Source organism: Xylona heveae (genome assembly GCF_001619985.1).
Source record: "Xylona heveae TC161 unplaced genomic scaffold L228scaffold_2, whole genome shotgun sequence".
NCBI classification, from domain to species: domain Eukaryota; kingdom Fungi; phylum Ascomycota; class Xylonomycetes; order Xylonales; family Xylonaceae; genus Xylona; species Xylona heveae.
The window spans coordinates 1,086,376-1,100,961 of record NW_017264194.1 but is presented as its reverse complement, the minus strand read 5'-3'; the positions used below and the strand labels follow the sequence as shown (position 1 = coordinate 1,100,961).

Below are 14,586 nucleotides of genomic sequence, written 5' to 3'. Positions count from 1 at the left end.
TCGTCATGACTCGCTATGATTTTCCGACGACAAGCCACAATAGTAATAACACAGCCACAACTGCCCAAGGGGGCGCAAATCTTGGCAAACACACTAACCGAGCGGAGAATAGAATACCGAGGTCCAGCTGTGAAGCGACAGCGGGGCGGAGCGCCTGCCGAAGTCGAATCCCCCAATTCACGTCGGTTTGGCTGAAGCCTATTTCGAATCATTTGGCAGAGAACCACGCCTAGACGGCGAATTGAGAGGTAGTATTTAATTTGAACCCTCCTATGCAATCCTGACTGTCATGTTGCTGAGTTTGGTATTGTAAATTTCTCTTTTGGCATGGCGGAGTGCCTGCAGCATGGTTGATTCATAACGTCACTTTCAGGACCCTGGACGAGGGCATTTCGTCATTGCTGCGGGAAACAGTGGTAGCATGTGCAAGCCCTAGCTCAACTCCCCATTCCGACACTACAAAAGCCCTTCGAGCTAACATAGGTTGAAGAGCTCCGTACTCTCTACACCTCTGCACAATTCTGCAATTTGTTGCCTGTCATGGCTCAATTGCACCAAATTATCCAGTATTTGTACAATCATCCCATCTTATGGGTGTACCAATTAATCCAATGGGTTTTGGACAAGCTTCTTGCACCTGCACCACCACCCCCGCATGCAAAGCTTAGCAGGCCGAAGATTGCCATTATTGGTGCTGGCTTGACCGGTGTCTCATCAGCTTCACACTGCGTCGGTCATGGCTTCGATGTCACCATATTCGAAGCGGGCGACCGCAGCAAGCTGGGAGGAATTTGGAGCGTCTGTAAGCCCTTGATCGTGTTATTCGAAAAATTCATCTGACCAATTCCTTCATCTAGCGCGTGAACAATACTTCAGGTCTCCAGATACACAGTCTCATGTACCGTTTTCACCCTTCGATTCGATGGAACAGTGGATATCCGGACCGTAAGCAGATTGTGTCCCAGATAACGGAGCTGTGGAAGCGCTATAATCTTGAGGAACGAACAAAATTCAACACACACGTCACCAATGTGAAAAAGGATCCGCTCGGTCGATGGATAATTAACAACCCGTCGAATGGCCGATTTGATGGTGTCATTGCCGCTGTGGGCACGACAGGTGACCCTAAAATGCCCCATATTCCTGGCCAAGAGAAGTTTAAAGGCGACATCTATCATTCCTCCGAACTCGATGGAAAGGATGCAAAGGGAAAGAAAGTCATCGTCCTCGGAGGCGGTGCGAGCGCCGTCGAAGCGCTCGAATTTGTGACAGCTGAGAAAGCAGAGAAGACGAAGATTCTCGCGAGGGTATGTATCTCGAAAATTCCTCTAGTGATTAGTGACCTGAAAGCTAAAACACTCTCAAAGTCTGAGAAATGGATCATTCCTCGTAACCCTTTAATAGACATGCTTCTTGCTCTCAACATATTTGGAGAAGAGACATGGCTTTCTTGGATCCCTGAGAACCTACTCCGCATCTTCTTTTACCGCGACCTCTCAGACCTATCACCGCCCAAAAAGGGTCTTTTTACGGATACTCCAATGGTAAACAGCGACGTCCTTGAACAAGTTCGCTCGGGCAAAGCTGAATGGCTACGCGGAGACATTCTTGGTTTTGAAGAAAACGGTATCAGATTCAATCTTCGTGCACAGGGCGTTCCCAAGGGCGGTCCAGGAAAAGAAATTTTTGTCGATGGAGATCTTTGTATTATGGCAACTGGGTATCAACGCCCCAGCCTCAGCTTTTTGCCCGACGAGGTCTTCAAGGAGCCCTATTCCCCACCGAACTGGTACCTACAAACGTTCCCGCCGGAGCACATGTCTATCTGTGCCAACAATTGCACCTATGTCAACGCCATTGGAACTGTTGGGAACTACCACATTGGCATTTATACACGGTTTCTACTCATGTTTCTCACCGACCCGTTAACCCGACCACAGGAGCGTCTGATGAAACTCTGGATTGATATGACGCGTTGGCTGAAGTCCAAGGCGCCGGGTGGGGCTTTTGACTTCTTCACCTACAGTGAGCTAATCTGGTGGTTTTGCTTTGTGATTGTGATCAATCCTTTCCGCTGGAAGTGGGCGTTCTTTGTTCTCTTTGGTATTGGAGGCTCTTTCGCCCACGATGTGGTTAGAAAGGAGGATGTTCTGCGAGAGAAGATAGGATACGATACCAATGGGTCATACTCTGATGATTAGTTACTCAGTCATTTCTTCTTCTTGAAGGAAAAGCATCTGGCCTCTGCTCTGTCAATTTGATACTGAGTTTAAACCTGCTTTCACCACCAAATATTCAAACTCGAGCAACGTTCTAATGTGATTTCGTTCTTGCATATTACTTGCTAGATGGTCGGATAATATATAGCATTCTAAAATGAACATTACATTCTATATAGTTTCTGAGTATTATTAGAAATTACCAATCCTCCTTACTGCGTCGTACAATAACATTGGCGGTCTATTCATCTAGAAGTTCCCGAATCGGCAAATCATAACCATGCGATAATGTCTGATATGGCGTTGCAATCCAGTAATGGGGCTCAAGAGGAATATAGCTGATCCTCGTTTGTGAGAACATGCTGCTCAAACCACGACACTGGCCATAAGGCCAACGCTCCGATCGTGCAGACCAGTGTCGAGAAGAACTGCCAAAGCAAAACAAAAAGGTATCCACCCGGCCAAATAAACCGGACGAATTCATTGACCTGGTAGAGATCATTCTGACTCCGAATCAGATATTTTTGCAGCGACTTGTTATATTCGAGTTGCAGCACCGTAACCAGGTTCACGGGCGAGCTGTGAAAGGGAATGATCCAGATGCGAAAGACTTGGAAGATTTGGACGTAAAGTTGAAGAGTATTTTCGTCAAATGCTGGAAATAAGGATTGTCAGCATCAATCAGTTCCTTTCCCTTCTTCTCCACCCCCAGGCCTTTTGTGTATGGGGTCTTCCAGTCACATGCAAACTTTCGTTCCAAGCGATGCCGGCTGCTTTACATCGAGAGTCGACGTTCTACCCTTATCCCGTAATTCCACATGCCGGTTTTCAATGCGGGTATTGCCCAGCCTCCAAGGCATGACTATGTCTACAATCAAGAAAAATATTCAACTCACCTACTGACTTGATTTCCAACTCGATTCGAGGGCTCATAATCTTATACCATCGATAAACCATCCATACATACCATCGCGAGTTATCGAAGCTGCCTGTGCGGCAGAAAGGGTGCGTAAAGGATGCATTCTTGGTGAAATATGTCTCGAGTGTGGTTCGTTGAATTGATGGCGGCGATTGCGTCAGGAGGTGAATCACGCCGGATATTTCCTTGACTATTTTCTCATGGATTAGTGTTAATCTGCAAATGTCTCCGCCGCTATATCGCCTTTTCACTTTTTTCACCTTTGCCCAACTCATCATTGTCAAAGGAGAACCTTGTAGATGGAGAAAGGCACAAATAAAGGAAACATACCCGGATCTTCCATATTCGACTTTCTCTAGCCCCCTTTAAGCCTGATCAATATGCTCCGAATCTCTCTCTCTCCTCTTTCCACGCCGAGTCCGGAATCAACCACGTACAATGATGTGGTAATATTATGCTTGCGGCTTGTTAACCTTTTAGGACAGAGGAATGACTATGTCAAAGCAATGCTCCAAGCAAATGCACAACGCAGGACAGATATTTTCGAGAAAAAGCTTGGACGTGGCGGTGTTCTCATGCGCTGTACGTTTCGTACGGACCGTACCCTCGAAACCAGCACCGAACGCCTTCAATTAAACCAATACCGGAGTTGAAAGGTCTCAAGTATAAAGCAGAGGTCAATTGTCACGTTTCCAAATCTTATATCTTTCGAATATTAATATATCACAGCACTGTATATTCGATAAGAAGCTCCAAAAAGAATTGAATCTCAAGATGGGAAGAAGCAACTGAGACAGCTCGCGCGGCAAGACCCTGGTGATAACCGTAAACTACAACTGCGTCATAGCGACGGAGTTTCGGAGGGTCCGAACCACAAGAGTTAGAATGTGCCCAACGCCTGGACCTTGCCAGTTACGAGGAAAAGATGGAAAGTTCGCCAAAGAGATTGGTTCAGATTTAATTTAAGAGCCGTATTTTTAACAATTGGCCTAATGGCCCAATGGCAAGGCGCTTGACTACGAATCAAGAGATTCCAGGTTCGACCCCTGGTTAGGTCATTTTTTTCTTGATTTTTTATCGTCCCCGACCCTGGACTGCTAGATGAATTTATAATTGCTTTGTGTTTTTCTCTAGGGGCGGATTAATAGTTTTTATACTCTATATGAACAGTCGGTCCGTTTAGTCTAAAGTGTGATCCACTTCTGTATCACCAGAAGTGCTTTTTTTTATTTTGTTTTTTTTTATTCTTTTCATTTCTACTTTTTTCGCATAAAACCTTCCATTCTTACTGTATCAATCCAGTATTACACCCCGAGGTTACAAATCGGACGTACATTTTATCCTACGACTTACAAATAGATTTTTGTAATGATCAGAGCAGGGTGGTGAGCAAGAAATTTTCATGAAAGGGTTTCGAGGAAGCGAATATATCACATCGAGAATTGAATACGCTACTTGCACTGGAGAAACCGTTTGCGTCTCACAGCGAATGGAAATTTTGGCATGACGGTGAGAAATGATTTACATTTGCACAAAAATATCTATTAAGTAGTATATCCAAGAAAAGAAGATAGTACGAAAGAAAAAGGGGAATATCAGGAGTCCTCCCATCCATCTATCAATCATATTATCGTATGCGGCGCCAAAACCACCCTGATGATCGGGTATTTCTTCGTGGGGCACCTGCTCTAATTATGTCACACCTAGCTACCTACCTAGGTATGTATGATAAAACAATATGTACCCTGTATAACAATGTACATTCCTCGCATGATTGAAATTTTGGCAACGAGCGACGAGAGAAATCCTTCGCATAGCGGGGAAACCTCCGTAGGCCCGTTGGGGATACCGGGTGAAGCTTATACTATCATTACTCTTCCCGAACTGCGGTTTCGGGAATAGCTTCTTCAGTAACGCGAGTGTCTTCGCCTTCGCCAAGTCCCTTGCTGTGGACGAAATGGCTCAGGCGCTGACTGGGCAACCACTTGCTCTCGGGAGTGAACCACCAAGTAATAATGGCAAAAATGGTCACGCCAGCCATGATAATAGGAGCATCTACAAGATCAGGGGTTAGATTACGAAGCAAATGATTCCAAAAGGAGTGAGTGTCACGTACAATTGAGCGTCTCGCCGGTGACAGGCCAAATGTAAGGCGAGAAAAGAACCGCAACAACCCAGCCGTTCCAAAAGATGCCAATAAACTGGAACGGCTTGCTGAAGCGACCCAAGCTCCATCGTGCCTTGGGAAAGTTATTTGGCGTAAGGAAAACTCGCCCAAAGCAGATAAGTCCGTAGGCAGCAGCCGAAGGTACACCGGCAGCGGAGATTAACGACGTAAATGCTACCGCTGAAGGGAGAATGGTACAGGTTATCAACGCGGCAACGGCGTATACGACAATGACCGCATTACGGGGCTGACCCTCGGGCGATACCTGGGCAACCCAGCTGGAGAAGGGCAAAACTCCGTCGCGGGCTACTGCAAAAACAAGACGGGAACTTGCGACAATCGCAATAGCGGTGTTCTATAAGAGCGAGGAAGCGTATATTAGCTTGCAATATGCAGATGCATTAATCAAAGGGCAGACTTACAAGCCAAAGGGCAACGATGCACACAACGTTCATGAAAATGTGGCCTCCCTTTCCGAGCACAACAGCATAGAGAGGAACAAAGGGCTGAGGAGCGTCAAATGAGAAGAGAGTGTCCGCATCGGGCTGTGGTTCACCGCGGATTAGATGGCATGTCCTAAAGAAAAAGGAGCTGACGCGGGGCGTTACGACTTACAGCGCAAAAAAGAAAAAGGATAATGGTCAGAAGAGCACCAAAGCCACTGACAATGACACTCCAGAAGATACCTCGTGCGGCAGTGATAGACGCATTCTTTGTTTCCTCTGCCACATGGCCTGACGCATCAAAGCCAATGAGGATACCTGCGGTAGCAAGATAAGACAGACACCAATTCCACCCTGCAGGAGCACCAGTGCCATTGTAGGTGCTCATAAACGCATCGTGTGTTGAGCGAAAACCCCAGGTCTTAGCGGTGCCAATGGGAAGCCAGATAACATTGAGGATAAAGTCCAAGAACACAATTCCCGAAGAAAACCAGAATATGTATTTGAAGTGGCGCGCTTTATATCGTAATGTCAGTCCGGAACTCTAAATTAGTAGTGAATAGGTGGATAGATGACGTACGGCGGATGAGATTGACCAGCGCAGCCAATGCAAGAAAAACTTCTGTACAGATCCATTGAACTGCGCGGAACTTGACGTTGCTAGGATCCGTAGGGAAGTCTAGACCGAATACATTGATTTCCTTCAGAGTGAGTTAGCATAATTGAATTGTCCAACGGACATCTAAAGTGCCTTACAGATAGCATGTAATTGGTGGCAGCTTGCGTGTTGCCTGCAATAGAGTGTCAATTCGAGCTCTTGCCTGCTACATGATGCCGGCATAAGTTACTCACTGGCACAGAAGGTAGTCCAGGCAGTAGTGCTCCACCACGCAACGACAAATCCGAAAAACCGTCCATAGCGCGGACCGCCTGCTTCAGCGGCCCACAGGTAGATTGAACCTGCTGTGGGCGCAGCCGAGCAGACCTCTGCAATAACCGCCGCAGTTATAAATGTAAAGACCAAGGTGACGAGGTAGCTTGTCCAGTAAGCCAAATTACCTCCGCCCGCAATGCCGGTGCTGAACGTCACACGCACTCCGCCGACAAAATATAGCGCCGCAAATGTGGTCGAAAAGTTCTCGATAAACGTATATGTTCGATGTAAAACGGGCTTATAACCCATTGAGTTGAGAATTGCGACATCGCTGCTGGCAACAGACTCTGCCTTGGTACCCTCTCCAGCAGGAAGATTTTCGGCGGTGGGCTGAGCTTCGTTGCGCGGCGCATCCATTTCGGCCATCTTTTGCTCGCTAGATCTTTACGTGCCCAGCGGAACAATTTGCTTCGCCGTGCTCTGTGATTTTTAGAGAGAGATCAGCAGCGATTGAAACAGAACGAAGCTTTGCGCATGAGAGCCAGAAATTTTCGATGGTGCTAGATCGCGATAAGTTCCTTATGAATTAAACATCCGTGGCTTGCTCGACGAATCAACCCGTGGTTTGCGGTTGCATGTCTAGTGGAACCGACCCAACCGCGGGTGGCCCCACCATTTAGCCTGACGGACAGACAAAAAGGAAAAAGCTTCTCTTGCTCACTAAAATGACCGCCTGGCTCATCACGCCAGTTTTAACTACGCCGAGCTAAATCCGCGAAAACAAACGGCACTCATTGTTCGAACAGGCGCCTTCTTGAATGGGCTAGGTGTCTGAAGGCGGTACTGGCAGGCGAAACCATGTGCGACTTTGAATACCGAGATGGAATCTGCCCCTCGTGCTAGAAGATGCGCGCCGATGGGGTCCGGAAAAGTTCTAACTGAACTGAAGCTTGGCATGCCATAGTACCCGTATTGCCGGCAGCAGAAAGACCATGTCAATTTTCTTGCCCGCTGGTAGTGCTTCTTAATCGAAATTTGACCAGTGAGTTCTTGCATTAGATCCATCGACCTGCGGAGCTTTAGTATATAGCGTTCAGGCTTCAGGGCGATGGCAATCCGCTAAACAGATTGCGCAGACCAGGGCAGGTCGGATTCATTTCGCCAGTCTTTTCTAGTAAGAGGCGTAGTTCATCCAGCGGTCCTCGTGGTCGCGCGATTTTATCGCCCAATTGGATGTATGAAGTTTGTCGCGATAGATGTCCCATTGCGTATTCCCAGCAAGTCAGCTTTCGTCCGTATATTATAAACGTTTTCTTTCCACATAGTCGAAATGTCCTCACCAATCATCGGTACGCTATCATGTGCTTGTCGATGTCTGCAAACGATCAGAATGTAGTATAGGTTCAACTGCTGCCATTAATTCAACTTCACTTCCGTCACTCAGGCAAATGTGGGACTTCAGCTGCAACATGTTCCTATATTTGGCCAATTTATTCGCTGTCGATGATCCTCTGTTGCAATTTTGCTGATCCTCTGGGCCAATTTCATGTTCCTTTGTTATAGTGCGCCAGGAGGACAAAAGAGAGTATATGAATAGTTGAATGGAAGAAGCGTCTCAGTCTCTAATGCTAAAAAAAAGAGTGTAAAATTGCATATCAGATTGCTCAAGGTCGCATCTCTCAAATCCAAACATCAGCGTGGGAAGGAGTGCTGGGTAAGACACAGCATAGCCTGTACCATTATCAGCAGGTCAGAGAAATCAGACAGATCACTAAATCATCTATCCTCCATATCCACATTTGTAACGGCGTGCATGGCGGTTAGCCCGCCGGCATCCATCACAACCAGGCCCTTGGCATCGCAGGTGCGCCACGTCGCTTGAATGCGATCCACGACGCCAATCAAGCAACTCGGATCAAATCAATTATCAATCCGGAGAGTGCATATTCAAGAAGCAGTAATTCACTTTGTAAATCTATCGTATTTTGTACCGTGGGCCCACCTGAGAGGACCGCCCCTGCTGCAAGTTACTCTCTGAACCTTGGAAATAGATTAGACCAGAGCAGAACCAGAGACGGTAGAGGATTTAGAACAGGAAACAAAGAAAAAGCCATCGAAAGGAAGGGAGGCACAAAAGGATGACACTTTGAGCGTTAGTTACTAGCCAGTTGAGATGACTACTTACGAGCAGGCCGTCGTTTTGACCCAAGGAAAGAAGCAGCTTTGACAGGGTCATCTTGTCTGGAACAGGCAGTTAGTGAGGCATCGGTTCATGCAAACCAAAAGTTGTAGTGGCTCATTCTGCCCGAAGCTAAAGCTGGCTAAAAGTGAGTCTTCTCTTCTTCCCGGCGAAAGGGAAGCCCTGGGAGAGATTGGAAAAGTCTTAGTGGGGATTTTGATACTGTGGTTAGTGTCCATCACATCACACCCCATCGCATGGCCCCCTGCACCGGTCGCTCTTCTTCCCTGCCCTCGTTGATCTGCAACTCGCACGACACGGCGACACCTTTTCGGATCAACGCGTACCCAATTATTATTTCCCAGACCATGCGACTACGGCCGATTCTATGACCACCATGAATTTCCAGCCCGCCTTTGATCCCGCTATTTTCGCTCAGCAGCAGCAACAGCAGCAGCAACAGCAGCAGCAACAGCTGCCACAGCAGCCGCAGCCGCCTCTGGTTGACCCTTCCGTTGATTTTCAGCCAACGCTCGGCTTGCAACAAATGCCCCAGCAGCCTTTTTATCCTGCGCCCTATGGCCAGATGCCGAACCCCACTTCTATGTATGCCACGCCTCAGGGCATGCCCATGGGGTTTCCCATGGGACCAGGAAAGATCCCAGGCACCATGACGCCGGTCGCCGCCGCCCGTGGAGGAATGATGCCCGGGGCCGGGATGCAGCCACAGCACCAGCAGCAACTACTCCAACAACAGCAACAGCAACAGCAGCCGCAACTGCAACCGCAACAGCTCGGCATGCCAGGTGGAGGAGGTGAGTTGTGATGCCAAGCGTTTCTCTTCCTCCATTTCTTCTCCATAACCATAGGTTCCTTTTTCTGACAATGTCTCTTCCAACGTGCCTTGCTCGATGTGTACACTCTTGCTGACATTTCCCCTTCTCTGCTGTCCAAGCTCACCGAAACCCGTACGCCCACACCCCGTATCCGCAGCAGGGCCCTATACCGCCTCCATCACAACCGCAGCCTTCACATTCGGCCACTCCTCCTCGTCACGCATCCCCTCATACGCCCCAGCAACCGCAACCGCAGTCCCAACAACCCATGCCAGTATCAAACCCAATGCAAACTCCTCAAGGTCAGCAGTCCGCACATCAGCCTCCGCGGCCCGTCATTCAACCTCCACTGTCTCCGGCCTCGCAGAGCCGAGAAAAAGAACGTGTCACGGCACTGCTAGAGATAAATTCGGCCCTGTTGCAAGAAGTGGTAAATTTACAGGCCCAGGGCAAAGCAGGCTTGCCAACACCTCCGCAGCAAAAGCAAGGTGATGACAAGGACGGCGAGACAAAACCGAATCAGCCTCCAAAACGAGAATACATTGAGTAAGTTGATCATTGCTTCTTTTTGTACCCTGTTTCTACTTGCGGTTCCCTAATATCTCCGGTTTCATTTTTTTTCTATTGCAAACTAACAATTCTCTCATTAGTTGCATGCGTCGCCTACAAGCCAACCTGGCCTATCTTGCAGCCATTGCTGATCGCTCTCGCAAACCGTCCTCTGCTATTCCTGCCTGCCCCGCCATTATGGATGCACCACCGCATCTCCCTAGTTTGAGCGAGTCGTATGCGAAGTTGCAACGGCTCTTTCCCGATGCCAAGCCTGGTGTTAATCTCATGCAGGCCCCGAGAGTAGGCATAAACGTCCCTGGCAATCCCATGGCTGCTCAGCAGAAGATACCTATACAGCCGCAAGGACAACCGATGCCGCCAAACATGATGCAGCAGCAGCAGCAGCAGATGATGGCAATGACGAACATGCCCATGGCCGGAATGCCACACATGGGTTAATAAATAATATATGGATACAAAAACGGCACCTCTACATGCATCTCACTATTTTTTGGGACTCGGTCACACAAGGCGTATTGGAAGAATATTGGCGTTTCTATAAATCTGGCAGGCCATAAATTCATAAGGATGCATTTTCATTTTTTTTTCTTTCTGGATATATGATGCTCAATTGCATTCTTTTGCTTGCGCTTGTAGCGCAGCGTACACATTATTCGACATGATACCATTAACCATAAATTCCTTTTTTTTTCTCTCTTTTTAGAATAGTCAAGTATTGGAGGGGAAATTAAATCACATTTGTAAAACGTACGGGTATTCATTCTATCCGTAAATATGATGACAACTCTATCAAGCACTGGCTCCACTGGCTCATGCCGTGGCACCATTTGCTCTCTTGGCTTTAAACTCTTCTATCCACTGCTTTGCTTTGGTCTTGGGCAGGACAAAAATCTTCAACAAGTCATCGACAATCTCGACTTTTCCGCCCGCCAAGAGTTTAAGCAGCGGCACCTTTTGACCCAGCTTCAGCAGACCTCCCGCGCTCGTTTCGACAAAACACTCGAGCTTGTCAGCGGGGAAGTACTCGCTCTTTTCGTCCCACGGTAAAGGCAGAATATACGAGAGGTGGTCGCCCAATGTATCCGTCTCGGCGAACGCCTTGATGATATCCGACTGGAGGTCCATAGGGTACAAGAGCAGAACGGGAATCTGGAGAGTACTGGTGGGCGAAACTGGGTCCGGGGCGAGATGGACGCGGGCGTCCTCGGTTTCGGGCGCGTGGCCCGTCGTCCGCGTGGGAATGTTGCGCGCTTGCAGGGCGGCTTTGAGGGTGCGTTGTTCGAGGAGTTTGCGCTCTTCTCGCTCTTTGCGCTGTCGCGCTTGTTTGTCAAGTAATTCTTTGCGAGTCGTGATTTTGGCCAGGGCGGATTTTAGAGAAGTGTTGGCCGCGTCGATTTCGAGACCGCGCTGGCACGCGTCGAGCGCTTCGGGGATCTTGTCTAGCGCGAGACAGGCCAGACTGGAGCGGTACCATGCTTTGATGTTGCGCGGGTTGAGCACGAGCGCGGTTGCGCAGTCGAGGTTGCAGCGGCGGTAGTTTTCTACAGGGAAGTTGGTCAGTTGAAGACTCACAAGGTTAAGGAGGTGATGGGTGGGGGCGAAGGGGAAGTGAAGGGCATGAGACAAGGTGCGACATACTGAGTTCCAGATTGCCCAAAGCGCGATTCGCATACATGACCTCCAGTAGGGCCTTTTCTTCCTTTTCTCTCTGTTCCGGCTGCAAGCCTGATCCGTTCTTCCGATCGTCTTCCTCGAGATCGAGCTCTTCCTTGTCCTTGCCTTTCTTGCTCAGGGTGGCAACTCCCTTGGTATAAAACTCGTTGGCGTCCCGCCACTGCTTGGTCCTAACGCAATCGTTTCCTTGCTCGCGAAAGTTCTTTGCAATCTCAAGTCGCGTGCCTTCGTATTGCATTGCTCGGATGGCCTCGAGTTCGAGATTCTCGCCGCCCGCGCCATCTGTCTCGTCGAGCTGGCTCATGAAGAGCGGAGTGCGGTTCATGAACTCCAGAAGCTCCTCGGGCGAGCGGGCCGCGACGGACTCGAGCTGCGGCGGCAGAGACGGAGCTGTTTTCGCAGTTGGGTCATTGCTGCGAGCCTTGTTCTGGTAGTCTGCGGGTAAAGGAAAGGGGACGGCCTGCTCTAGAACAGATGTTGGAATGCCTGGCGCTTCAGGGGACGGCCTTGAAGGCCCTTGTGTCGGGGCTTGCTTGGCGCTGGTGGAATTTGCTGCTGCATCTGATGATGATGGTCCGTTGTTTTTGCTGTCTGGAAAGACTTTGTTCAGATCTACCGAACTGTCGAAATCGTCTGGTAATTCTTCTATGCGTGACATGACTGTTTATTACTGCAAAATAATATGAGAATAAAATCAAGGGCGCAGACAACGAAGAAGGAAAAGTATATATGACAGAAGATCGTAGTCAAAAGATTCAAGTGACAAATGCACAGACAGCCCATGTGAAATGGCGGGGCGCAAAGGAAATAATTTCAGGAACAGGGGCGGCACTTGCCGGGGCTTATCGATAAGGGCCATGTGGCTGATATGTGGAATCACCCGCCGGTATACGGTGCAATACGTAGGCGGAGAGTTCAAATGCGCAATGACTGCACTAGATTGTGAAGATTAAGGCATTGCAAGATTGATACCACATGATTTCATCTAGATGCTTCATATTTGATGATAGGATTGTCCGGCAACTCTACGCCTAGGAAAAGTAGACCCCAAACTCATGGGAGTATCTCTAATAAATGCAGGACGGCCGAACTGGCCAAAAAAAAAAACCAAGCAAATGGTTAACAAATGCAAGAGATATCCTTGCAAACCCCTGCCACGCCATGTTCAAATGACCAAAAGTTGAAAGATAAAAGACAATAACTAGAGAAGAGATGAAAGAAACTGATGCAATTTCAACTTGAACAGACCTTCTAACCAAGCTGAGCTGCATGCAAGAGCTGCTGTTTGAAGACGCAAAATGCAACCATCACCGTTCGATGACGCTCATATGACACGTCCCAATGCGCTCGGACTCGAAAGTCCTCCTCTAGTCCTTGCATGTAAAGCATAAGCCCACCCTTGGGGCCTTCTCCAATGGTGCCGAGAAAGTCAGGGCCCAGGTCTAGGTCTACCTGATCCTGCCTGCTGTTAAAGTGCATGAGCATCCGTTTATTGAAGGATCGCCATTCGGAGAAGTAAACACGCATGCTTTCGAGGTATGGTTTCCACGTTTCACTGTTGACTGTAACGGGAGGCGTCGGGCCTTTCGGTGGATCTGGCAAAGCAAGACGTGCTGGAGGGGCCGGTTTATTGATTGGCTCTGCTGCGGCGCGAGACTCGAATGGAAGAGTGTCTGAGAGATCGTTGAGGTTTTTGAGACCATGTTGACCAGGAGCCAGTGGCTCCACTTTGTTCAGATTGCTCAAATCCAGCTCTGGTTCTTCGGTCTTGGGCGCAGGCGGCGGCTCCTTAACAGGTTCCGTTGCGTTCCGGGTGTGAGGTTCCTGAGTGGGTTTCGTCTCGTTGGGGGTGGCGCCATCGCCTCTCCACTTAGACTTTGTTGGCTCTACTGAGGTGATGCTGGAACCAGTGGTGGCTGGGGTAGGTTTCGGACCAGATGGATCGACATCCATACCTCCGCCGTCAAGGCCGGTTCGTGTCTCAAAATCCCCGCCATTGCCATCTGGATCTTTCAAGGTATTTTCTTCCTCGGAGGCGTCATCCGTAACCGCACTCACACTCGCTGGCTTGGGTACCTTAGGACGTTTGACCGTGGTCTTGAGCTGATCTCGAGACCTCGAACTCTTAGGAGCGCGGGAGTTTGGTCGATTCGGAGAGACCGCTTGAGGCGCAGTTGGAAAAACAAAAGAAGGCTCCTTGAAAGTATTTTTCCATTCGTCTGCTGAGAATTTTCGGGGCGGTGACGTTTGGGCATCAGCCTTTGGCTGCGAGTTCGGAGGAACATTTTCGGAAACTGGCCGGGGGAAAGGTGGGCTTTGAGTTGGCATCGGCTTTTGTGATTGTTCTTGATCTGAACGACTCGACGGTCGTCCGCGAGCTGGAGATTTGCGTCCTGGCGGAGTGTTTATAAAGTATTCTCTCGGATTCCCCGTAAATATTCCATGCCAATCTTGAGGAGAAAAGGCAGTATTGATATTATTCGGATTCTCTTTGCTGGGCGAGACAGGAGAAGGAGAGGTCTTTTCGAACGTCTGGTCATTGACAGGGATGTTAAAGCTGCCGAAATGGAAAAGTCAGCCAAATGCATTTCCTTAGAACATTTGTGCAAAGGAAGGGCCGCAACCAATCGCCATGGTGAATCCACAGCTTTACACCACATATGGATGTTAATAGATGCATCAATGAAAAGCCTCCCCCCCCC

At 48.8% G+C, this 14,586-nt stretch overlaps 5 protein-coding genes and 1 non-coding gene across 6 annotated transcripts in view; 3 read left to right on the top strand and 3 right to left on the bottom strand.

Annotated features, from left to right (window-relative positions):
• The first annotated feature begins 224 nt into the window (after positions 1 to 224).
• Positions 225 to 2,462, top strand: L228DRAFT_217550 (putative dimethylaniline monooxygenase). Its single transcript, XM_018330155.1, has 3 exons — positions 225 to 798; positions 858 to 1,307; positions 1,368 to 2,462. The coding sequence occupies exons 1-3, from the start codon at positions 541 to 543 to the stop codon at positions 2,199 to 2,201; spliced, it is 1,542 nt and encodes a 513-aa protein (XP_018190735.1). The 5' UTR covers positions 225 to 540; the 3' UTR covers positions 2,202 to 2,462.
• Positions 2,344 to 3,931, bottom strand: L228DRAFT_243973 (hypothetical protein). The gene is made up of 3 exons (XM_018331814.1): positions 3,469 to 3,931; positions 3,116 to 3,328; positions 2,344 to 2,874 (listed from the first exon to the last, which is right to left on the bottom strand). The coding sequence occupies exons 1-3, from the start codon at positions 3,479 to 3,481 to the stop codon at positions 2,543 to 2,545; spliced, it is 558 nt and encodes a 185-aa protein (XP_018190734.1). The 5' UTR covers positions 3,482 to 3,931; the 3' UTR covers positions 2,344 to 2,542.
• Positions 3,932 to 4,124: 193 nt separating this feature from the next.
• On the top strand, positions 4,125 to 4,196 carry L228DRAFT_t37. Its single transcript has one exon. It is a non-coding gene; the product is annotated as a tRNA-Arg (tRNA).
• An 812-nt stretch (positions 4,197 to 5,008) lies between these two features.
• Positions 5,009 to 7,039, bottom strand: L228DRAFT_207610 (putative amino acid permease; the record flags this gene model as incomplete). The annotated part of the gene is made up of 7 exons (XM_018329725.1): positions 5,009 to 5,193; positions 5,255 to 5,660; positions 5,728 to 5,850; positions 5,921 to 6,264; positions 6,329 to 6,449; positions 6,505 to 6,539; positions 6,601 to 7,039. The coding sequence occupies 7 exons, from the start codon at positions 7,037 to 7,039 to the stop codon at positions 5,009 to 5,011; spliced, it is 1,653 nt and encodes a 550-aa protein (XP_018190733.1).
• Positions 7,040 to 9,198: 2,159 nt separating this feature from the next.
• On the top strand, positions 9,199 to 10,648 carry L228DRAFT_265652 (hypothetical protein; the record flags this gene model as incomplete). The annotated part of the gene is made up of 3 exons (XM_018334742.1): positions 9,199 to 9,616; positions 9,757 to 10,183; positions 10,288 to 10,648. 3 exons carry the CDS (start codon positions 9,199 to 9,201, stop codon positions 10,646 to 10,648), a joined length of 1,206 nt encoding a protein of 401 aa, XP_018190732.1.
• A 372-nt stretch (positions 10,649 to 11,020) lies between these two features.
• The window catches only part of L228DRAFT_236297 (hypothetical protein), a gene marked incomplete at both ends in the record, with an annotated part of 5,253 nt that continues 1,687 nt past the window's right edge, over positions 11,021 to 14,586 (bottom strand). The window contains 3 exons of the mRNA XM_018330810.1: positions 11,021 to 11,751; positions 11,849 to 12,544; positions 13,141 to 14,441. Coding sequence (XP_018190731.1) covers positions 11,021 to 11,751; positions 11,849 to 12,544; positions 13,141 to 14,441 — 2,728 coding nt within the window. The remainder of the gene's footprint in view (positions 11,752 to 11,848; positions 12,545 to 13,140; positions 14,442 to 14,586) is intronic.

Coding starts and splice junctions, on each gene's coding strand:
- L228DRAFT_243973 (XM_018331814.1), bottom strand. Junction 2,875..3,115: donor GTTGGAAATCAAGTCAGTAG/GTGAGTTGAATA, acceptor CCTTATTTCCAG/CATTTGACGAAAATACTCTT.
- L228DRAFT_217550 (XM_018330155.1), top strand. CDS start 541: ATGGCTCAATTGCACCAAATTATCCAGTATTTGTACAATCATCCCATC. Junction 799..857: donor AGCTGGGAGGAATTTGGAGC/GTCTGTAAGCCC, acceptor TCCTTCATCTAG/CGCGTGAACAATACTTCAGG. Junction 1,308..1,367: donor AGACGAAGATTCTCGCGAGG/GTATGTATCTCG, acceptor ACACTCTCAAAG/TCTGAGAAATGGATCATTCC.